This window comes from Chaetodon trifascialis, chromosome 7 (assembly GCF_039877785.1).
Source record: "Chaetodon trifascialis isolate fChaTrf1 chromosome 7, fChaTrf1.hap1, whole genome shotgun sequence".
NCBI lineage: Eukaryota > Metazoa > Chordata > Actinopteri > Chaetodontiformes > Chaetodontidae > Chaetodon > Chaetodon trifascialis.
The window spans coordinates 20,627,694-20,651,708 of NC_092062.1; the positions used below are offsets into that span (position 1 = coordinate 20,627,694).

The window sequence follows — 24,015 nt, forward strand, 5'->3', positions numbered from 1 at the left end:
TCATAGCTTATTTCTTATTCATAATGGGCCAATATTTCCCATCTTCTGGTGTTTGTTGGCTGGCCAACACAGCTGCATGTGCCACGCTTTGTTTCTCAAACACGAACGCATGTTATAAAAGTTAATAGAAAAAAGCTTCAGATGTCACATCTGTGTGTTCTTCGTATTGACAGGTGCAAGCCATGAATGAGGTGTCAGCTTTGAGCCCTTTTCCAGTGCGATACACCAGCATCAATTTCACTACGAGCCAGTCAGGTGAGCGCGGGACAGAGAGGATGAAAAGGATGAGATGAAAGAGAAAAGATGCTCTGATGATGATGTTTGTGTAGATACTGTGTGTGTGTGTGCGTGCGTGCGTGCGTGCGTGCGTGCGTGCGTGCGTGCGTGCGTGCGTGCGTGCGTGCGTGCGTGCGCCCGTCTGGGGTTTCTCTCCCCCTGAAACTCTCTCCTTCTTTCTTTCTTTCTGTCTCTCTGCTCCATCTTTCCTGCTCCTGCTCTCTGGACGGGAGGTTGCTCGAGGTTACAATATCCTGTCAGATCCCATTATAGTCAGTGTGGAGGAAGAAAGGGACAAATGAGAGATGGGAAGACAAAAAGACAGACAGAAAGTAGATGAATGGGGAGAGGAGAGCAGAATGGAGGATTGTGCAGACAAAAGTAGTCCATTATACAATTTTCCAAGAAACTGATCAAGATCGATTAGAACCTAAATAATCTAAAACCTTCTTGTGTCTGCTCTCAGACTCTATTGATTAAATGAAAGGAAAACCAGAAAGTTCCCTTTGACGTCTGGCCGCTCAGTATAGCGACTGTAACTAGATCTGTGAGGTGAGCCATAAAAACGTCTATTCCACTTTCATGCTCTACTAAATGCTCTATAACACTGCCCCCTTGTGGTCACCATTGCATCAACACAACTATTAAACTACTATTACTATTACTATTATAATTAAGTACATTTACTCAAGTGCTGTATTTAAGGATGACACCTGTACTCGAGTTGAGTATTTCTGGTGGTTTTATAGATTATGATGCATTGCTGTTCATTAAGTACCCAAAGCAGATAAAATTATTAGGTTAGATTCAACTTTATTGTCATCGTGCAACACAGAGACAACGAAATGCAGTAAAAGGTTAGCACCCAACGAGGGCCTTAAACCCACAACCCTGAGATTAAGACACTTTCACAATGTAGTATTGATAGTTTTGCATAAGTAAAGGATCTGAATATTTCCTCCACCACTGGTTGTCTCCCACAGTTCCCAGCACAGTTCCCATGATGCACCAGCTGAGCCGAGCCCCAGACTCCATCACTCTGTCGTGGCCTCAGCCAGACAGGCCCAACGGAGACATCCTGGAGTACCAGCTTAGATACTATGACAAGGTACACTGAGTCATTCCCAAACACGCTGCACGGCCGTCCAGACTGACTCATGACAAAAGTCACCACTAAATGTCCTTCGTCTGCGTCCCTCAGGGTTCAGATGTGGACAGCGCAGCGAGTGTGTACAGTGAGACCAACACAGTGACCGTCAACTCTCTGATTCCGGGCTCCATCTACGCCTTCCAGATCAGAGCTCGAAATGAACGGGGCTACGGTCCCTACAGCAACACCATCTACTTCACCACGCTGCCTCTGGGTACAACGCTCATTCACTGTAACACCAGTGAAATCCTTTATTCTTTGCTCCTCACTCCGGATCCCCACTAGCTCCCACAAAGTGGTTGCTGGGGTCTACACAAAAACAACAGCCATAACAAAACAACAGTTTAAAATCACAGCTTCAATAAGACCAGAAAATCTAAGATCAGATTCCACTGTAAGTGAAAATACAATGGCTGGATTTAGAAAGTACTCATAACAACACTGACGTCTGTTCAGTTTCAGTGTTTGTACTTGGTTTCAACAGCTCATGGTGTCCTCCTTCTCTCCCGCAGAGGAACATTCACAGCAGATCCAGAATCGGCTTCCTCTGCTGGTTGGGTCAGTGATGGGCGGAGCAGCATTTCTCCTGGTGGTGGCAGCGATTGTGGTTGTGGTGGTATTTCGCAGGTACTATAATTTTCCGATCAGTTCCCACCATCAGACACAGGATCTGTTTTTTTTTTTAATCACATGCACTTGTTTTGTTTGCTTTTGCGCCGCAGTAAGAGGAGGGAGAGTCCGTACAGCGACAGACTCCAGAGGTACATCAGTAACCGAGGTGAGCGTTAATTTAATGTCATTTCATTTACTTTAAATTCAGTTCAGTCAAGTTAATGATTCCTTAGAAAGTGGCATATTTGCTTTGTACAAAAGGGCAACCTCATTTCATTTCACCTAAAAAAGTAGACCAATGCTTCACATCTGTCTGAATGAATGGGACAGACCTTATTTTGAAATAGAATCACACTTCCCATGTCTTCTAAATTAATATTTATCCTTAGAAATACAGTAATGCGCCTCATGGTGTACAGTCATTTCTCTCTGCAGGGCGGTGAAAGATCACCTCATCCTCCTGTCATGATAATAAATGTATTAAAATATTGCCACTGACATTTAAATTCCAGGTGGAGTTAAGTACTATGTGGACCCATCCACGTACGAGGACCCCAGCGAGGCTGTCAAAGAGTTCGCCCGTGAGATAGATCCCACTCATGTCAAGATTGAGGAGGTGATTGGTGCAGGTGGGCCTGATACTAGATTTTCTTTTCAGTTGTATTATAGATTATAACTGTCAACACAGTGTAATCTGTTCCACCTCCTCTCCACTCCAGCCCAGTTTGGGGAGGTCTCCCGGGGCCGCTACCGTCCGCTGGGTCGCAGGGAGGTGCTGGTAGCGGTGAAGACGCTGCGCTGGGGGGCATCCGACAGAGAGAGGGGGATGTTCCTCAGTGAAGCAGGGGTCCTGGGACAGTTTGACCACCCCAATGTGCTGAAGTTGGAGGGCGTGATCACTCGTAGCCCCCCAGAGAGAATCATCACTGAGTTCATGGAGAATGGGCCCCTGGACTCCTTCCTCAGGGTGAGACAGCACGATGTTTACATCTTCGGGATGTTGTTAGTGAATGCACACGTTTCACCAAAGATGCTCCTCCTCTCCTTTCCCTTTCTCCTGCCTTCATAACTCCTTCAGGAGAACGAGGGACAGTTCAGCGTCCTCCAGCTTGTTGGGATGCTCAGAGGCATCGGTGCAGGGATGCGTTACCTCTCTGAGAGGAACTTTGTCCACCGGGACCTGGCGGCAAGGAACGTGTTGGTCAACTCCAACCTGGTCTGTAAGGTGTCCGACTTCGGCCTGTCCCGACTCATGAGGGGCCTGGACCACAACATACCCACATACACCGCCTCACTGGTACATATTGAGCTCCTGTGGCTTTTAAACACTCCTGATTTGTGATTCCAGTGTAACATAATTCACTAATTCACCATCTGTCTTCCTCCATCAGGGCAGCAAGATCCCTGTGAGGTGGACGGCACCAGAAGCCTTTCAGCATCGCAAGTTCAGCTCAGCGAGTGATGTCTGGAGCTTCGGCATACTTATGTGGGAAGTGATGTCATATGGGGAGCGCCCGTACTGGGACATGAGCAATCAGGAAGTGAGTACACAGGAGATTGTCGCCTGAGCACAAAAGGCCATGATCAGCTAACTGGAAATGCAGCCAAATCCTTTGCTTCAGTGCAAATTCAACAACTACAGTGTAATATATGCCATTAAAGGTAGGCCTTCTATGGGTTAAGGCACTCACCGTGAACTGCAGCATCCACTGTTTACATCCAACATCTAAATCTGTTTTCCTCTAAAATCTAGTTGAATAAAAGTGCTCTGTCTTAAAACACAAGGAGGGTGCTTACAAATTGCAGAAAACTGTAATTTATTACCCCTCCTCTTTATTTAACAGCCATATTCAAACGGCGACAAAATGTCAGACATCTGGAATTTGCATAATTTCCTCTTAGTCACTCTTACGAGCCCTGAGTGGTCTGTGATCTTTTACATAATGCAGTTACACAACAATCCTCACACCGTCTGTCCTACTTATGTCTAAGGTCTCCCTCGCTCTCTCTGCAGGTGATGAAGGCAGTTGCAGACCAGTATCGTCTCCCTGCCCCACACAGCTGCCCCCCAGCCCTCCACTCTCTGATGCTTCAGTGCTGGCAGGCTGAACGAGGCGACCGGCCAGGCTTCGACTCGCTCCTGTCCTCCTTGGACCGGCTCATCAGGCACCCTGCCTCCCTCAAGGCGGAGCCAACGCGGTGAGACAGCAGATTCTGGCCAAACATATCAGAGGCAGCAGGCGATGAACAATCTGTTGTATTTCTGGATTCTCATGCTCTCATTTTTGACATTTACAGAAGCTGCTCTCAGCCGCTGCTCAGCCCCACCCCCACAGACTTATCAGCAGTGGCAACAGTCAGTGATTGGCTGAAGGCGCTGAGGATGGAGAGGTATCAGGATGAGTTCGATCAGGCACACCTGGACTCATTAGACAGAGTCAGCATGCTCACCATGGAGTGAGTATATGGTCTTTACTTTATTATTAAAGTTTGTTTTACATAACTAATGAATGAAACACGTTCTGGCCTTGTTTAAAACTGAGTCAGATTTTAGTGGAAGGGAAAAAGAAGCTCAGCTTAAGGTTAATTTTCCAGCAGTTGTCATGACAGCCGAGCAAACTCCATCTATTTCCAATGTCAACAACGAGCTTTCACACTCAATAATTTATATGCTCTTGCAAACTGAGTACAACCCTGATTCACATTTTACTGACAACAGTTTACAAAGTGTCCCTGAGCCCATGCAGTAACATCCTTTATCCAATCATGTGTTCACAAAGTGATGAACCTCGCTCCATCCTCGCTCGTGAACGACTGAGACTAACACTAAATATATTGTCTTTGTTTTCTATTGAGTATATGTCAGAAAGGATTAGCAAATTATCACCATCTCTTTAACTGATGTTTCACTCAGCATTCCAACTCTTTTGGAAATCAAAGTTGTGAAAGCTGAGCTCGCATCTTGTTTTTTTGAGCATTACAAAACATTTCAACAATTGGTAAGTATGTGATAAGTGAGTTGGATGTCTTTAAAAAAACATGAAGATAAGGGCTAGTATGAACATTAATAAAAAGCCTGAGCTACCACAGGCTTTTAAGGACTAACACATGCGAACCAGTAATGTCCTTCAGAATAAAACTGAGGCCACAGAGCACGCTGAAGCGTTGAACTAAACTCCGCGGTTCATCTGCTCTCTCCTTCAGCGACGTCCAGAATCTCGGGGTGAGCCTGCTGGGACATCAGAGGAAGATCGTCAGTGCAGCCCAGCAGCTCAGGGCCCATCTGACGCAGGGGCAGGTGGAGGTGTGAAATCCACCTACAGTACAACCTGTGCCATGGATTTCTGTGCTTTTCACCTTCCTGTGCTTGTGGTGTCTGGTTTCTGTTACATTCATTTCAATGGAGCACATTTTACACCAAAACAGGAAGAGAATAACCTTTCGAGTGCCACTCCATGTAGTCTGAAAAACCCGACACTACAGCCAGAAGGGGCGAAACAGAGGAACGGACTTCCTGCCAGTCACTCGACACAAATAACAGAGAAGAGATGCACTATGGGAGCTGCAGTCCAGGTCAAAGTGAGGTTAGGGAGATGCTGAGGAGAAGGACGACTTTAAAGATCCCTCCATGTTTTTCACTAGATTTCACTTTATGGTTGTCTGCCTTCTTCGCTCCTCACCCATCTGCAGTCCTACCTCTCACCTTTTCATCCACGACCGTCCCTCCCTGAAACTTTTCAATTCCCTCTCCCTCATTCAGTGCAAAAAAAAAAAGATAAAAATGCTTTTTTGTTAAAATACTCATGGAGATCTCTCCACACAAAGAATTGCGTGAAGACAATCAAAGCCTTTTTCTCACGTTTTTTTTTTTTTTTTTTGAGTATGTAAAATTGTATCACTTCCTCTCTACTTCAAACGCCAAATGCTAAAACCTGTTAGCAAAAAAGTAAAACATTGTACTTCCTAGCAGCCTATGGTTGGCCTGGTGAGGCATCACCATCAGCTTTCAGAAACATGTATTGTTTGTTCAGTGTTCCAACAAACGCCAAAATCAGTACCACAAACCCTGAGGTAAGACATGAATCACTGCCATGAAATTGGGAAAACAAAACCAAAACAAAAAGATGCTTTTAAAAACTCTCAGCTGTGTTTTCCCCTTTTTAAAAGACATATCCAGGGATTGAGAGCAGCCCTGTTTGTACAGCTCACTCTCACTCTCTGTGCGACAACAGAGCTCATGTACTGTGACGCTACAAACTTCACCTCAGCTGCAAACACAAACGTCCATCTGTGATGAGGACAGAACCGAACAGCACCCACCTTTATGTGTACGTTTCACACTTCACCTCTTTCTGTTTGATTGCAAGAGAAAAGCCACTGAGTCATGGAAGCGTTGTGAATGTGTGAAATGGGAAAGATGGACGAAACCTGATCTGATTTACACTTGAAGGAAGGAGGGAAAATGCTTTGTAAGTACGCACCTGTGTGTCTGTAACGTGTGTATGCTGTACATGATGCTGTGTGTGTGTGTGTGTGTGTGTGTGTGTGTGTGTGCGTGCGTGCGTGCGTGCGTGCGAGTGTGTTTGAGACAAGTGTGTCAGGCTACACACATTATTAGCTGTGTTTACTTGTATGAGTGTTCACCACTACTCCATAATTGTGCAAATTTGTAAAATAAATGATATGATTTTATTTAAAATATTGTACTTGTTTCTTATTTTTAGAAGTAATTTGACCTGCTACTCAACGTGAAAAAAAGTAATATCCATGTCTTTATTTGGGCTTGATCAGTATATGAAATTGTCCCAAATGAAAACAACCTGATGGAGCCAAGAATGAAAGAGACAAAGGCCGTCGCTCGAACCAAACATGCAACTAAAGGACACATTTATTATATGTCAAAAAGATGAACAATAGACATGCTAACAGCTCTGTCAGGCTGCACTTAAACACAGCAGTGTTGTGAGCTAATGTTACCATGCTAGCATGCAGTAAGACTGCTAACATGCTGATATTTAGTAGTTACAATGTTAACCATGTTCATTATCTCAGTTAAGCATGTTAGCATGCTAACATTTGCTAATTAGCACTGAACAAAAGTCACAAACCAAATTTAAATTTTGACCAAATGATTTGGCTCGATGAATAGTCATGTGATGCCCCAAGTCTTTAGGATTCATCCTCTGGAGAATATGAATGTCTGAACCAAATCCTAAGAGATTCATCCAACAGCCAATCTTTCATGGCCTGAAAGGTTGATGTTTGAACATTAAACACAAATGAAATGGTTCATAACAGCAGCCAACGGAGAAAGTGTACTGCACTCAAAGTAAAATACAATTATGTTCACCTTGATGAACTAATATCACCTTCACAATGTTAAAGAGTGAACAGATCAGCAGGTTTGAGTAGAATCTGAGTCGGGGATCTGCTGGGATCAGCAGCAGTTCAGGAACAGACACTGGTTTTCCCGCATGTCCCGCTGTTGCTGATATCACAGCAGATCTGGACTGATAGCAAGAGCGCTTACGCAAGCTCCCACGTTACTGTGCCAGTCTGATGCGACTGCACCGTGTTACTGGATCATATCAGACGGCTGCGTGATAACTGGTCTCCACATTGTCCCAGTGACAGTTTTCCAAAAGGTTTGCTGAGTGGCCAAACTTTGTTCAAACCCTCAGAACTTTATTTTAAACTGCAGATCAGATCAAAATGCTTCCAATATCCAGTATTTAAAAGTAAAGAAGTAAATCTACTCAAGTATTGAACTTCACTTCTCCTCCACTACATTTCATGATAGAATATTGTTCCCTTTAATCCTCTGAATTTATTTTGCAGTTTTTGATTTTGCATGTAAAACGATGATTGTTTTAGAAAATATGATGTTGTGCATTAAACGACGCAGCGGTACATACTGTCTAGTTGCTGACCTCAACCAGCTACATTAAAAAGCTTCTTACGTATCAATGAATGTCCATATAACAGTATAAACACTCCAAAAGGAGACTGTTTGCATGATCGGTAGTTTTACTTGGATGCTTTGAGAGCACTCTACAGGTTTAACTGCTTTGCGATTAAGTATTTAAACTTTTTACTCAAGTAAAAGTAGTACTACAACAATAAAACGCATAAGGTGTGATTTTGTGTCCAAAATCTGACTAAAGTACTGAAGTATTAGCAGCAAGATATATTTAAAGTTATAAAAGTACTTGTGGAAATCGCCCCTTTCACAGGATTATGATCACTGATGCCCTGATGTGTACGCAGCACTTTTGTGGCAGTTGGTTGAGGTGAAGCTGATTTTAGCCACTTTAAAAAGTGTTGAGTGGAACCCAACAAACCTTATTTTGCAGTGCAGTGAGAATATTTCAACTGCTTTATGGTTAAATGTTGTTTGTATGTTGAGTCTCATCACTCTGACAGTTTTTTCGCGTTTCTGTAATAATAGAAGACAACTTTAAAGACCCAATTCCAGAATAAAATGACTAAATGAGAGGGAGATTTTTTTTTACAGAAGAACGTCTTAGAAGTTCATGATGTGTTTTAAATGGAAAATAACCAAAATACACAAAGTAACAAGTAACTGAAGCTGTTGGATAAACGTAGTCGGGTAGGAAGTATTTCCATGTGAAATCTAGTGGAGCATAAAAAGCAGAAAATGGAAATACTCAAGTTAAGTCCTGTACAACCTCAGAATTGTACTGAAGAACAGAACTTGAGTAAATGTACTTAGTTACTTACCACCGCTGGGTATTGCTAATCGTATTTAAATGAAGGATCTGAATACTTCTCTCAACACAAAGTATATGACGCTGAATTATAGAGAAATATGAGAATTACTCACATCATGCCTAACTTTCCATTTGTTTTGTTTAATCTCACTTTAAAGGTGCAAAAGGAGAAACTGAGTAAAAACTAACGTTGAAAGTATTGAGAGTTTAAAGATTAAATTGAAGTTCGTGTTAGAAAAAGAGGTAAAGTTATATGATGATGTTGAAACTCTTGAAATCATGTCAGTCTATTTATTTAATGTGATGCTTTTGCTTTAATTGTGATCGCTGGGCTCCATTGTGTTAAGTCACTCTGAATAAGAGCATCCGTCAACTGTCACAAATGGAGCAGAAGATGTCTGTAATCATTGTTTGCTGTGATGTCCCGGCTTTAATTAACACAGTGTTGTGAAAGAAGTGCTGGTACGTATGTCCAGAAACAGTAGACACACAAACCACAAAATCATGTTTTTATGGTGTTATTGTTTCTTTATAAAGACATTAACAGAGTGGAAACCACTGGTCTTTATCACACTACTTAAAGATGGTGCTCTCCGTCTGGTAAACAGCTATTATCTCCACAATACTAAATGACCACGACATCTGCAACCATTATCAGGGCCTCCTATAGAGTCTTCCTAAACCCAGTTTATCCTGTGGCTGACCAACCTGTTAGTCATGACCTATAAATGGTGCAGCAAAACACCTGCACACTACATCCGAGCTAACCAGAGACGTCGTAAAAGTGGACTGATTCAGCAGTTTACAAATACTTAACACGTGTGGAAATGAGATCCATGGTCCAGATTCGGTTGGTGCCTTTTTTCCAAATGGGCTCTCCTGGAATAAAGAATGATAAGATAACAAAACAAACCTACATGGAGCTTTGTTTTCATGCCTTCAGAGGAAAGTGACATGGTGTTGCCAGCCTCTAAATGATCATTATGGTCTTTGTAATGTGGCAATTACCCTGTTTGTGATCATTCCTGTTGACACATCAATGGTGCTCAACATGTTAAATCATTATGAATGAAACTAGCTCGGTGTGCATGTGTGTACAAGATACAGCATGTCGGACAATCATACATCATCTCCATGTTTACAACACCTAATGATCCAGACTTTCACCTGGAGAAGCTGGTAATAGAGCAACAGGAATAATAATACGCAACTTGGACAAACTGTGCCTTAATATCAGGTTTAAATTACAAACCCGGGTTCAAACTTACATGCCTGCAATTTCCAAACAGGTTTCCTTAACGGTTCACTAGAAACAATGACTGCTATGTGTTGACTGTCATGATGTTGCAGAATTTTCATAGTGGCCATGCAGGTTTTGGTGGTGGTGAGTGGAATGCAGACAGGCCTGATGATAACAGGGTAATATACTGGGATTAGGAGCAGGACCATTGTCACCTCACTTTAAAGGTGACAGAACAGATAATAATTTCAGATCAGCATGGTAAAGGAGTTCCTTATGCAACGGTGACTCGAATCTTAAAGCGCAACTTTCCCTGTGGCAGCCCTGACCTGCGGTGAAAGTCTGCCTGCTCATTAAAGCCTCACTCTCTCTGTCTTACCTGTCCGCTGTTCACTCATCCTCCCTCTCCACCCATTCATTCTCAATCCCTCCACATGTCTCCTCCCCCGTGCCTGGGTCATATATAATGATGATGCCACTGGGATATCACTTCTCTTTAGGGACATTTCATAGGTGCTGTTTCCAAATTTGACCACGTGTTATGACTGAGTATCACCAGAAGCTGAGGAGCGGCACTTTTATTGTGTAAGGGTAAGAATGAGACACTTTCTTTTACAGCAGAATAATCCATGTCCGACAACCAAACTGATTTTGACAACTTTTCTCTGTGTGTGCCTCTGTGTGGACATCACCTTGCATTTGTTTCTTCCAGTCGAACATCAGGTGTCAATGTCTCCGTCTCTGGCCAGATCTGCTCCGAGCGAGCTCAACCACTGGTGGAGCCAGCTGAGGTTTCGCCTTCAAAACAAGAAAGGATGGAATGAGATGCTGGATGAGACATTTTTGCTCTACACCAAACAGTAAGAAACTCAGATTTACCACTGTCTTCAACAAGAGGTTATGTCTAAATGAATGGCATGCAGGTGTACAGCCTTACCTGAGTATTCTTCTGTCCTTCCTCTCACAGCATAAATGACATCCCTCTGTTCTATGCGGCTAAAAAGAACAGCGTTGGTTGCATCAAGAAACTGCTGAGCTGTGCATCCACAAACATCTTTGAGAGAGGTAAGGCTGAACTGTGAAAACCTCACTGAGCCGTTACTTCAGGGCCGTGCAGTGTCAGTTGTAATCTTTGAAACCGTGACCGTCTCACTCAGGAGCTCTTGGCGAGACGGCCCTTCATGTCGCAGTGATGAATGACAACCTGGACGCCGCCGTGGCCCTGATGGACGGAGCTCCTGAGCTCATCAACGAGCCCATGACCTCCGAGCTCTTCCAAGGTTGACATGCAGTCACACACAGAAACGAGCACAATCACACATCACGAGACAGATGAAATAAGATTATAGATGAAATATGGATCTATGGTGCATTTTCTTTTCTCAGAGCAACCAGAGATATTTCACAGTGAAGAAATACTGGATGTGAATAGTTGTATTGGAGATTTATGATGGATTATCTGTACGTAAATGTAGCATAAGTGGAGGTTCACCTTGAAAAATCCAATTACAAAATGCCTTTATTACAGTTCTAAAGGTCTCAAATATGAACACTTGTTACAGGACAATAACTGCTGACAAAACATACATTTTGTACTTCTGTACTTTACTGAAGTAAAAGTATCAATGCAAGACTTTTACTTGTAACGCAGTACTTTTGTAGTGTGGTATTTCTACTTTTACTTTAGCAAATGATCTGAATACGTCTTCCGCCGCTGGTGACACAGGGGTTAAGTCTCACTGACACAGCAAGCGAATTTAAAAACAGCTCATTTTGCTGATGTGCTCTGCTCTGTCTGCTCTGCCTCAGGTGTTACTCCTCTCCACATCGCTGTGGTGAATCAGAACATCAATATGGTTCATCATCTGATTAGTCGTGGGGGCGATGTGGCTACACCTCGAGTCACCGGTCTGTACTTCAGGAAGAGGATAGGAGGACTCATATACTACGGTAAGTCAGCGTGCTCGCTGTGAGCAAGCTCACAGTGAAATGTAAGGGGTGACTGCAGCCACTGTGAACTCCAAATTGCTCCTAATGGCTGTGTTTGCATAAAAATGGAAGTTGTTTGGGACCAGAGCATTTAGCAAATTAAATATAATATATGTTTTTTATGCTAAGTGACACAAAACAAATGGTGTTTTTTAAAAATGTAAATTTGATGAACAGGTGAGCACATCCTGTCGTTTGCTGCGTGTGCTGGAAATGAGGACATTATCTCAATGGTGATCGACGCAGGGGCCAGCACCAGGGTCCAGGATTACCGTGGTATGACACACTTTGTCTTGTAGTTAGAGAAAAGCACAGTATTATTTTCCATCTGTGTATCAGTCTCATATTTTTATCATTAATAGCCTTCTGTCGTCTCTCTCTGTCTACACACACTCAGTCCTTGTATTCCCTTGTTTTCTGTCTAGGTAACACAGTGCTTCACATTTTGGTTCTGCAGCCCAACAAGACGATTGCGTGCCAGGCCATTGACCTGATTATGGCACGCGATGCAGAGCTGGACCAGTCGGTGCCACTCGACATGGTGCCCAACTACCGAGGCCTTACACCTTTTAAACTGGCTGCCAAAGAGGGAAACATTGTGGTGAGTGAAGCCCGGTGGGGGGGGCTCACAGGGTGAAAGCCCAACATGAAAGGTGCACCAGATTATTTGACTAATCCCATCCTCACTGCTGTGATCCCCTCTGGCTCTTTCAGGCGTTCCAGCACTTGGTTAATAAAAGGCGTTTAATCCAATGGAGTCTGGGCCCGTTGACCTCTAACCTGTACGACCTGACGGAGATCGACTCATGGGCCGACAACATGTCAGTGCTGGAGCTCATCGTGGGCAGTCACCAGAGAGAGGTACAGTTCAAGAGCGGCGGTGTTTTAGTGAAATCGCAGACTGTTTGGTCAGAAGTAACAACGTCAAATCTTGTTTTCGCTGTCCAGGCCAGAGGGATACTGGAGGTGACCCCTGTGAGGCAGCTGGTTAGTCTGAAGTGGAACCTGTATGGAAAACATTACTTCAGGTAAAAAATGACCCCTGAAATAAATATCTGAACTGTACACATGGCCAGTCTCTTTTCACAGTGCTTTTCTCTCCTTTTCTTGCCTCAGGCTGCTGCTCTTACTGTATCTGCTGTACATCGGGACCTTCACACTGTGTTGTACATATCGCCCTCTAAAGGACGCTCCAGAGAACTACACGAAGTCAGACATGGACAAAACCATCCGAGTCCAGAAAACACTCCATGTGTGTTAAAGTACTTCACACTGACCACATAAAAATGTGATATGTTGTAATACATGTATGCAGGACTGTGAACCCTGTGCATACCAGTACCTGTAACATGTCTGTTTTATATATATGTATATATGTATACATATATGGGGCCTTTAGTTTTTACTATGTGTATGACGAAGTTACAATATGGCTCTGTTGTACTGGCTTTGTACATTTAATACATATTTTATTTTTATGATAATAGTATTTTTATACTTTTGAGTAAAAAACTGAATACAGGACTTTTACTTGGAGTCTTTCTATACTGTGCTAGTAAAAATACTTGATCTATGACCGAACCTCAAGAGTCATTTTACCTCAAATTATTTTGGGCACAGAAAGAAGTTCATGCAGATTACTACTGTAATGTGATGAAGATGCATTAAAACCAAACTGTAATCACACAAATACTGTAAAACTAAATACAAAGCAGGGACTTTAGCTCACAGCTGTTGTGTAAATGTCAAATTGTGCAGCAGCATCTGACACACACTCTAATTATAATATACTTTTAATATTAATACATCCATGTTTCCTCTCTCTGTGCCTCAGGAGAGTTATGTGACATATGAGGACAACCTGCGGCTGGCAGGCGAGATCATCAGCGTTCTGGGAGCTTTTGTCATCCTGTTGCTGGAGGTGAATTTACGCTCCATCATGCTTCATGCTCCGTCTTCTTACAAACAGTGCATTTCATTGCCACGTTCTCTTGTGTCCCCTTTTTCAACAGATCCCTGATATACTGAGAGTGGGGGCAAAGCGCTATTTTGGCCAGACAGCACTGGGAGGCCCCTTCCATGTGATCCTGTGAGTAGAAACACTTCTATGCAGTAAAATAAAGCCCCCTGTCCTGAAATGCCTTTTAACCTTTCTGCTGTTGTTTCCACCAGTATCAGCTACGCCTGCCTGGTGGTGCTGCTGTGTGTGTTCAGAGCCTGCGAGGTGCAGGGAGAGGCTGTGGTGATGGCACTGTGTTTAGTTCTCGGCTGGAGCAACGTCATGTTCTTCGCCCGAGGTTTTGAAATGCTGGGCCCTTATGTCATCATGATACAGAAGGTAGGAGTCAGCTCAGCCGGGGCTCAGACACAGTGGTGCATGCGATGGGAGCTCATGAGTCATGCAGACATAGTTTGTTCCACACACACCTGTGCCAAAATGTTTGTGACGCAGATGCATTCAGTTGTTTTGGTTTTTGAGGTTCACCTATTTGTGTTTGCAGACTGACATGTCATGTGTCTCATTTCCCCCTAGATTATATTTGGAGACCTGACAAAGTTTATGTGGCTGAGTTTCATTGTGCTCATTGGTTTTTCCACCTGTGAGTATATTCTGGGCGACATGTACAAACAAATCTTTAACCCTCACAAAGCTTGTAAGGTAAGGATTTAGACTTTTCCACTCACACGGTTTTATTTGAATTTTCCTCTCAGCCCTGTGGATGGTGTACATGACCCAGGAGCCGGAGTCCATTCCTGCATATCGCTCCTTCCCCATCACCCTCTTCTCCCAGTTTGAGCTCAGTGTGGGCCTCATAGATCTGCCCGTGGACCACACCATCGATACCCCCCCGATCGTCCACGTGCTGCACTGCACCTTCTCCGTGGTCTCCTACATCCTCCTGCTAAACCTACTGATAGCCATGATGAGCGACACACACTGGAGGGTGGCCCAGGAGAGAGACGAGCTCTGGAGGACTCAGGTGACGCTCACGCATAAAGCATCCAAAGGCACAAACTTAAAAGCACAGAAACACCTCATTGTTATGTCCCGGTGTGTTACACTGTCATAGTTACAGCTATAATGATGTTGTGCAGGTGGTAGCTACAACTTTGATGCTGGAGAGGAGGCTGCCCCGCTGCCTGTGGCCTCGACTCGGGGTGTGTGGGCTCAACTATGGTCTGAGGGAGCGCTGGTATCTCAGGTAAGACAGTACTGCAGTAACAGGAGGAGAAACAGAGGCTTTAAAGCCATTTTCTATGGAATGGTAGATATTCATTACTAACTGCAACAATCAAACTTAATTCAGACTTTAACACTAAAAGATTCAGCTAATCTGCCTCCTCAGGACTGTGTGGATGGGATCTGATCAGACTTGGTTGACAGCAGTCTGGTAATACAAGCACGTACCCTGCTGACCGTCATGCCATTTTGATTCAAATGTTGCTAAATCCTGATTGGTGCACAGAAAGTCATGACCTCGCCTTTTCCCAAATTGAGTCCCGCCCACTTCAAACCATCAGGAAGAGCACGAAACGCCTCCAGAAATCCGTCATGTGAACAAGTCAAAACTTTTAGGACGTTAGTAGAAAATGAGTGTCCATGACGAACCCTGTAGGCGATCGTAAGAGGCAGAATTTTTTTTAAAAATGAAGAAGAAACATGACAAAAATCCCCTTCAATAGCAAAAACTGGAAAAAACTAAGAGTATCCAATGACATCAGCAGTCAAACTTTTTTTTAGGCTTCCTATTTTTGCTCAAAATAATCACACAGGGAGAAGTTTGTCCACCAACCACAACCTAAGTAGTCTTTAATGCACGCCAGCCGCAAGTCATGCTGTGCTGTGAGTGAGAAGCACAACTCTCACTCTAACAGATCTTATGACATCAGTATCGCACCTCCTCCACCTACATTCTTTTTACCCTTGCTCTGTTATGTAAGTTTTAACATTAGAGGGGCACTCCAGCCATTTTACACATGAAGACTAGCTCACTACTGATGTTGAGAAACACTCCTAGGCTTTTCTGGTGTCATTCAACGTGTGCATTACAAATTGAGGGTTGGAGTTTGAAAGATTTGAAAATTTACAAGGCAGGGAAGACCGCTGTCCAGCTGCATTATGGGAAATAGAGGTGTCTGGAGTTTGATCAATACCTCCAATCAAAAGTCTGGATATTTTCCCTTCTGCTGCTTCATTTCTGACCGTCCATTCTTTGATTTGTTGCCTCTGAGTCAAGTTTAGGGACGTGCAATACTACACTGCTGCAGAGCCACTTTAAAGATCTTGATGAAAGTTTACATAGTGAGAATATTTTCCATTGAAGCAACTCTGACTGCTTTTTTACTCTGTTCTCTTTGCAGGGTTGAGGACAGAAACGATCCAATGTTTCAAAAGATGCGGCGTTACATCAAAGCTTTCTCCAGAGACGAGGAAAAGGAAGAGAAGATTGATGCAATAAAGGGGTCGATGTCAGGAACCCCAAAGCTCAGACCTAAAAACAGAGGAGGGTTTAACAACAGGAGGTCTCTAACGGGGTGGCAGATGATTCGCCACAGTGCTTTGGGTTTGGAAATGGGGCAGGAAGAGTCGGAGGAAGACCAGGACATTAAATATGTCTAGGAAAAGACACTACCTGAGCCTGAAGTGAATTCTCCAAGGCCTTCCACCATCTTACAGTCCTGAACATTTGAAGTAGATGTAAAAAGTTGATGAAAGTCAATGCACAGACTTGCAAGAAGAGGACTCAGCTGGTTCAATCTGTCTATATAGTCAACGGTGCAATTACTCCTGCAGTATTATGCTATAGAGAAGAGTGCGTTATTTTTATAGCAATATAGAAAATATGTAGCAGTAATATATGCTAAGCTAAAACAAAGTGAAACATAGACACTCAACTTATTATGTAGATGCATGAACATTTTTATATGAGAATAAAACCTTGTTGAAACAAACTGGCTTTTATTTGTCAAGAAGTCAGACAGCAGTACAAAGATACAGTATGCAAAGTGATGCACCCTGATTGGTGCTTCTTATAGGCATGATGAATTCTGACTGATGGGTTACAATACAAATCAGGTGACAAAGTGCTTCAAGAAAATAACTTTATAAAAGTAAATTTAACTAAACAGCTCTTCAAGTATTTAGTATGAAACTATCATCTAAGATGCTACTTGTCTTTTTTGGCTGGCTACTACTGATTGAAGTGTGAAGTGGATAGAGGAATGATTTGCAGAGTTATTGAGGAGTTGATGCTTGTTGTGAGAATTTTGATGCTTGTTATTCTGTCAAAAAAGATAGAGCCATCACAACCGCATCTGGCAGATGAAGTAGGTGTAGGCTTGGCAGGAAGCGGTCACCCAGTTTTTCTCAGGTGGGTCTCCACTGTTGAGGATCCCACAATCCCCCTCTGTCCTGTCGTCTGCCCAATAGCTGCAAACGAAAGAAAAGGACATTGATTATTAGAAGGTAACCACAGGTAAATCTGGCTCATATCATAACGTTCATAATGTTGAGTTCTTAGTGACTTTGCTGGAGATGTGTAGGTTCAGTGATATGTTTTAAGCACTGAGGTCATAGTTCGTGGTGGTCAGTGGTGTTTCCAATATTCTGCTGTCAAATGTGTATAAATGGGGATGACAAAAAAAATAGAAACAGGTCCTGATATATTGTAGTCCAGTACAGCACCAAAGAAACTGAAGATGATAAACTTGGTAAAGGTTTAATTGATGGCAGTGCTGTTGGATTGCATTAGATTGTGCAGGTGTACCTAATAAAGTGGCAACTGAGAGTAAATTTATATTGAAAGAGTGTTGCATACATAGAAATACAGACCAGAACACAAAACATAAAACTGGCACATATTTATATATTTCTAACCCACTCTCATGGAAATCCACAAAAAGACAAAAACAACCTGAGGGCTGCACAGATAAAATGTGATAGCTACAGCTGAGACATTTAGTCCATTCATCCATCAGTCACACAGAAAGTCTATCGCGTACCATCAGTGAATCCTTTAAGCCATTCTCAAAGACTCACCCCTTTTGCAGAGCAGCGTTATTGATCCAGGTCCATGCGTTGTTCTTCTTTCTCAGCCCGATCCAGTAATTCATTTTGCCCTCCTTGGTCAGAAAATACTAGAAGACAGAGCACCACTGAGATTTACAAAACAATACACTGTTATGACTATGTTATGAACTGCAGGGTTATACTTCAGGGTCAGGGAAGTAAGTATGATCGGATCCACCTGAAACAGCGGGTCGTTGACAACAGCCAGAGATCCTCCTCTGGAACTGCAGTTCTTCTGGCTCTCATCCCAGCTGAGCCTGAAGGTGGACAGGAAAAAGCACGTCCCGTCAAACGTCACCCAGCCGTTAGCACACTGCGGACAGCTGCGATCTGGAAGGAGAGAGGTCTCAGTGCGGAAAAGTCACAAGAGCTCGCTCTGCAAATCAGAGTGAACTCAATTCAGTGGTGGAAAGTAATCAAGTACATTCACTCAAGTGTTCTACTGCAGTAGAAATTCAAGGCACGTGTACTTGAATATTTCCATTTTATGCAACTACTCCACGACATCACAGAGGCAAATATTGCACTTTCAACTCCAAAGCGGACCTTTCCTTCTTGTCTATATCTAGATTTTTCTTAACTTTTTTGCTCCTATCTTGTGTCTCCATGTGGCCATTGCAATTCAAAAGGATTCAGATTAAATTTAGTTGAATATTGGGCACCCCTATAGTTCAGCTGGTAGGGTGTGCGCCCCATGTATTGAGGCTGTCGGTCCTCTGCAGTGGCCGCAGGTTCAACGCCCATCTGTGGCTCATTTACTGCGTGTCTTCCCTCTCTCTTTGTCCCATTTCCTGTCATGCCTTCAGCTGTCACTGTCATAAAGGCTAAAAAAAGCCCCAAAAAAATCATTAAAAAAAAAGAAATAGCTGAATCTTGGTTTAAATTTAAAAAAAAAGGTTCTCAATTCTCTAAAAAGGAGCACATGATCCGACTTCCTCTGATGCCCAAGAAGCTGTGAAAGCAGAACCGTCTCTAAAAACATGGTGATGAAGAAAGTTTGTTGTTCTTGGATCTGGATGTGTCTTTGACTTGTACAAGGTTTTCTGCATTGCATTTTCCCACCTGGCATCACACTCACATTTGACTTCAATGCTGGGGAGGTGAGCCTGGCACTGCTCATAGCTGCAGGTGGAAGTAAATGAAGGACTTTGCCTGTTGGCTTTTACAGCCCCCTCTCTTTCTGGGCATTCAGCGGGTCCTTTCTGGACTAGAAATCAGAGGAGAGTGGGAGGAGTGTGAGGGAAAAAAAGGAACGCCTTCAGCAAAGCAATCGGACACGCTTTGTTTTCCTGCACCATTGTCTGCTGCAAAAATAGAATAAAAACAATGTGATTCTGACATGATTTTTTTTTATTTCTGCACTGCTGGTGAAAAACTTTCATACTCTGCTTTGCCGTTACAAACATAATCCGGCCAGCAGGGGTTTGTGATTACATGAAAACAGATCCATGGCTGCAGATACTCACGTTTCACACCGAGGATAATGATGACCAGCAGCAGGATCAGGGAGATTATTGCGAGGAGCACACACACCGCACGGTACAGACGTGTGTTTCCCACAATCTGTTTGTCTGAAGAAGAAGACATCAGCCGGATGTTAGCGAGCTATTTTAAAGAGCACAACCACACAAACCACCATCAGGTCTGGGAAAAACCTGCTCTGGCCTACCTTTTTCCCCGTCCAGATCAACAGATAGCTTGGATTTGGGTGACACATTATCGTCGGCTTCCTCTTTTTTATCCTCGCCATAACTGCGGCAGAATTTGATGTACATGGAGAAAAGTGTCCTGGGATTTTGCTAAGGAGCTTGCTTGCTCTGCTTCCTCTGCCTGTCCTGCTGGCTCACGTCTGCCTGCAACAGTGCAGTTTTAAGACGCCCCCCTTGTCTCGTCACCATGGCAATATGGCATTTACTGATTTCTATTCATGGAGCACAGTGCTTGACTTGTCCTTCAATACCCAAAAACTTTAAACTGTATCTCTCTTTGTCTCTCCCTTTAGGAACGAGTGTGTGTCAGAGGGACACAGACAGATGCCGCCTGTCTGCAGACATTCCAAAACAACAGATAGGATTTCTCCTTTGAGGTGATTTCAGATGAGTGTTTGTGTCAAACGCAGCGCAGAGACAGAACATAAAGCCAGCACTGATGTCGATTTGACACACTAGATAAGTGATGCAAGTGCATCACATATCAAACCGGACTTTGCTTAAGACTCTTCACGAGGCATTTTTGAAGCCACCTGACATATAAATAAAATATTTTTATCTTTACGATGAACAGGCCGAACACTCCAAGTATTCACTCTGAATTCTTGTGAGCAAAGAGGTGATAATTTAATTCAGTCTAGTTAAAGGAAAGATTGACTGTGATGCGGTAGCTTTGGTGCATTTTATTGACCTTATTTCATTTCCTTATTCGTTTCTTTGCACTATGTTCTTTATTTTTTTCTTTAGTTCCTTATTAGCTTCCAGCGTGCTCGCTGGTCAACCCTGGCGTCCTGGAGTCCTGGCGCTGGCGAAAATGCCAACAAGCCAAAATTATAGCACAAATAAGACAAGGAAATGCAGCATAAGCCAAAATCAAAAATCAGAAAACTGTAAGAAGCAACAGCCTCTAATGAAGATGAAAACAGAAGTGTCACAAAGACACGGCACCAAAAAAATAAATAAAAATGAGCAAAAAGGTTCCAAAACAGCAATAACAAAATGTCATGTAAGTGGGATTTATCAAAATATGCTCCAACAAATATTTTACAGCTTTTTAAATATATTCCAGATTTTTCAATGCTATAGTACATGTCTGTTCTTTTTTTTACTTACTTGTAATAGTATCATAAGAGTATTTTTGAAATTACTACTTTTGTTCAGCTTTCTTGTCCCTGTTTTTTGCTGTATGTTTATTCTTTCCTCTAAAAAGTTCCTGGAACTGTGTGCAACACTGAGCGCTTTTTAAAACTGGAGTCGAGTATGCCCACAGTCCTTTTCCTGTGTGCATTCTTGGCTAACAGAGCTGATTGTGATAAAGCACTGTTTGGATTAGAGGCTTTTCAAATGCTAACATACACTGCTGTGCTATTTGGCCATGTCCCTAGTTTCTTTTTTCTAGATCAGGGCAATATGACAAAGGACATAAAACAGACGTACAGAACGGTGGACGTGTCAGAACGTACAGATATTCAGACAGAAGAGCAGTGGACAACATGGAGTCTATCAAGTGTGAGATAAACTGTGCCAGAAAACATGATAGACAAACCTGTGCTTGCCTACTCAACAGTGTTTAGAACAAATATGAGGTGAATTGAACATATCTGTATTCACAGTTTATTGTAATATTGTGTCAAGTGCAACTCATAAAATTACTGCTGCTGCTGCATACCAACAGTATTAAAAGGATGTTATGAAACGTGACCTGACCTGTCACAGCAAGAGAAGCAAACAGATTACTTATAACACTGACTATGCTCTATTCAGAACCCACACCCAGAAACGGAAGCGGTGGAATGGAATTCAGGCACGGTTTTTCAGCCCAGCCTTAACTTTCCAGCTTTCACTTAACTACAGATATATTCAAACGTATAATTAAAGGTTTGTTTTGAAGAATAGCTTGTGTTTATCAACTGAGCATGAATCAGAAATGTACTTTTACTTCCGTCCCCACAAAAAAATGATGTAAACGAAACATTTAAAGTATCAAAGAACATAAATTATCTGTAATTGCTATTTTTGTATTCGTCTGTGTAGTAAAAGAAATGCATATCATTATTACTATTATAAAGATCTATTTGTATGTATTTTGGCATGTTAATTTGTTTCATGTTCATGGAGCCAACATTACCCGCAGAAAGGGTGAAACATGCATGATGGAAACACAGAGGGTTCGTGTTTGCATGAGAATTTTTTAAACTGAGTCTAATTACCATCATACATACGTAAATAAAATAATTATTTCTCTAATGATTAATTAATGATTGCTTACTGCTAAAGCTGAAACAATCACTTTAGAATTTGCATAATTAATTAATTAATTGTTTGAGTCATTTTTTCAAGCAAAAACAGCCAAAAATTCTTTGGTTTCAGTTTCTCAAACGTTATAATTTGCAGGTTTCCTCAGTCCTGCGTGACTGAAAACCACAAAGAACAAGCAATGTGAATATGTGGAGCAATAGGAAATTGCGTATTTTCAGACTAAATCCAGACCAAATGATTAATCTGTGAATTTAATAAACAATTAGCAGATGATTGGGTAATACAAATACTTAGTTAGTTGTTCATTCTTCCTACATGTTCCTACTTTTTTGATGCGATGTTGCAAATACGCAGTAGGCTGTACAGTTATTCAGTTAGATCGGAAAAATGCAAAAACCTCTAACAAATCTTTAAAAAATAACATTAAAGTTGTGAGAGAAGAAAATTAATTTGGGTGATTTTTTTGGTAAATATTTTATTGCTCGTCTAAAATAATTTAAATGAGCCCTTGTAGAGAAAATGATGAGGTAAAATTAGGTGAAATGTTCCTTGATGTCCCTCTAGTTCAGTTTTATAATACAGAATAAAGATGTAAAAATGTTTTGTTTGCAGGAAGTGAAAAGATTTTCCACAGTGACCCAGCTGTCCTGTCCTGAATCGGCAGTCAAACAGACATGATCGCTGCGATAAACAGTCTCACTTTGGGCGTAGTTTTCCCAGCCAAACGCTCACTAATTTTCTTCTGCTTCCTTTTTCATTTTGCATGAATCTGTTTTCTGAGGAATACTGAAATCATGAATTCTTGTCATTCAGCAGCTAGTTCTCGACAGCACCATGACTAAGACTTAGACTTCTTTAAATTAATGACGACAACATGCACACTCAGCAACGTGAGGAACTTGATGAAAAGTCCTTACATGTTCCTTGTTTTTCCTTCAAACTGAAATCTTACTGTATGTTTCATGTGATGAAGCAGTTGAACAGTTAAAATAAAATGCAGTTTGAAATGCTGCATTGGTTTGAGATTTTGTCTCAAAGACCCGCTCAAAGGCAAGCTGAAACATGATGTCTTTGGGCGTTTCAGCTGCACTAAACACACACCATACAAAAGCGTACCTGCTTTTGGTTTGTCTGGAGCGCCAGCGTAAAAAGCCTCTGAATAGACGTCCTCAGGTGGACTTTGCAGTTTAGAGTAAGGGTTTGGTTCTGCTTCCCCTAAAGCCAGACAAAAATACAGACAGACACATGTTGACAGAGACACGAGCATCTGCACGTTGCTTCCAAACATTACACACAAGTAAACTATATAAACTCTCTAAATTTTAGCACAATCTTTTAAACTTTTACATTGCAGTTCTACAGTTTAAGCATGTGTTTTGTATCCTTACTATCAAGCATTTCCTCAATTAAAATCATTTCTCTTACCTTCAGTTTTGCCGTTCAGCATCACTTGACTTGCTTTTACCCCTTCTTCATATCTTTCCTCCTCTGTGGTGATCTTATTCATCTCCATGGCTCTTCTCCTCTGTTTCTCTAACTTTCGGTTTGCTGGGAAGTTGTTCAGATCTAACTATTCAACTGGCAACGTTATGTAACCTTTGTCGTGCGGACACGAATGCAGCCTAGATGAAGTGCCAGTTGCGAAATAAGGTGTGAAATATTAAGTGTCCAGTTAGTATATGACTCATCTGATCGGTAAAAACAGAACACTTCCCCCTGAAGATTTCTCCTGACTTTGCCCTTCCCACAAGTCCCATGTATACTGTGTACAAACAGCTCTGGGGGAAGGTGCTTGTGTGCATACGTAATATGTCAACATTCTCTGTGAGCAGGTTTTGATTAATTAATAAGCCGAGATTGGTTTTCTTGTTTGTTTGTTTGTTTGTTTGTTTGCTTGTTAGTTTTTTTAAATCGATGACACCTAGAACCACAGGTGTGGCAAATGTAGACACACACGCACACGCGGGCGTACAGAAATA

At 42.3% G+C, this 24,015-nt stretch overlaps 3 protein-coding genes across 4 annotated transcripts in view; 2 read left to right on the top strand and 1 right to left on the bottom strand.

The window, feature by feature from the left end:
- Window positions 1-6,731, top strand: part of ephb6 (eph receptor B6) — a 36,488-nt gene extending 29,757 nt beyond the window's left edge. The window contains exons 8-19 of the mRNA XM_070965791.1: window positions 174-255; window positions 1,260-1,384; window positions 1,478-1,640; window positions 1,939-2,053; window positions 2,149-2,204; window positions 2,551-2,667; window positions 2,758-3,005; window positions 3,117-3,335; window positions 3,430-3,579; window positions 4,053-4,237; window positions 4,337-4,495; window positions 5,243-6,731. Coding sequence (XP_070821892.1) covers window positions 174-255; window positions 1,260-1,384; window positions 1,478-1,640; window positions 1,939-2,053; window positions 2,149-2,204; window positions 2,551-2,667; window positions 2,758-3,005; window positions 3,117-3,335; window positions 3,430-3,579; window positions 4,053-4,237; window positions 4,337-4,495; window positions 5,243-5,348 — 1,725 coding nt within the window. The 3' untranslated portion in view covers window positions 5,349-6,731. The remainder of the gene's footprint in view (window positions 1-173; window positions 256-1,259; window positions 1,385-1,477; window positions 1,641-1,938; window positions 2,054-2,148; window positions 2,205-2,550; window positions 2,668-2,757; window positions 3,006-3,116; window positions 3,336-3,429; window positions 3,580-4,052; window positions 4,238-4,336; window positions 4,496-5,242) is intronic.
- Window positions 6,732-10,520: 3,789 nt separating this feature from the next.
- On the top strand, window positions 10,521-16,937 carry trpv6 (transient receptor potential cation channel, subfamily V, member 6). Its single transcript, XM_070965793.1, has 17 exons — window positions 10,521-10,600; window positions 10,722-10,869; window positions 10,977-11,074; window positions 11,167-11,289; window positions 11,819-11,959; window positions 12,176-12,274; window positions 12,424-12,599; window positions 12,713-12,859; window positions 12,947-13,026; window positions 13,115-13,250; window positions 13,833-13,919; window positions 14,011-14,087; window positions 14,171-14,336; window positions 14,532-14,598; window positions 14,711-14,979; window positions 15,095-15,201; window positions 16,361-16,937. The coding sequence occupies exons 2-17, from the start codon at window positions 10,739-10,741 to the stop codon at window positions 16,617-16,619; spliced, it is 2,163 nt and encodes a 720-aa protein (XP_070821894.1). The 5' UTR covers window positions 10,521-10,600; window positions 10,722-10,738; the 3' UTR covers window positions 16,620-16,937.
- On the bottom strand, window positions 16,900-23,737 carry LOC139333417 (early activation antigen CD69). 2 transcript variants are annotated; one of them, XM_070965795.1, is made up of 7 exons: window positions 23,462-23,737; window positions 23,153-23,251; window positions 19,535-19,639; window positions 19,147-19,275; window positions 18,247-18,398; window positions 18,039-18,136; window positions 16,900-17,429 (listed from the first exon to the last, which is right to left on the bottom strand). In XM_070965795.1, exons 1-7 carry the CDS (start codon window positions 23,547-23,549, stop codon window positions 17,303-17,305), a joined length of 798 nt encoding a protein of 265 aa, XP_070821896.1. In that variant the 5' UTR covers window positions 23,550-23,737; the 3' UTR covers window positions 16,900-17,302. The 2 variants fall into 2 exon arrangements, with proteins under 2 accessions (XP_070821896.1, XP_070821897.1); XM_070965796.1 differs by lacking the exons at window positions 23,153-23,251; window positions 23,462-23,737 and adding an exon at window positions 19,738-20,062.
- Window positions 23,738-24,015: the final 278 nt, after the last annotated feature.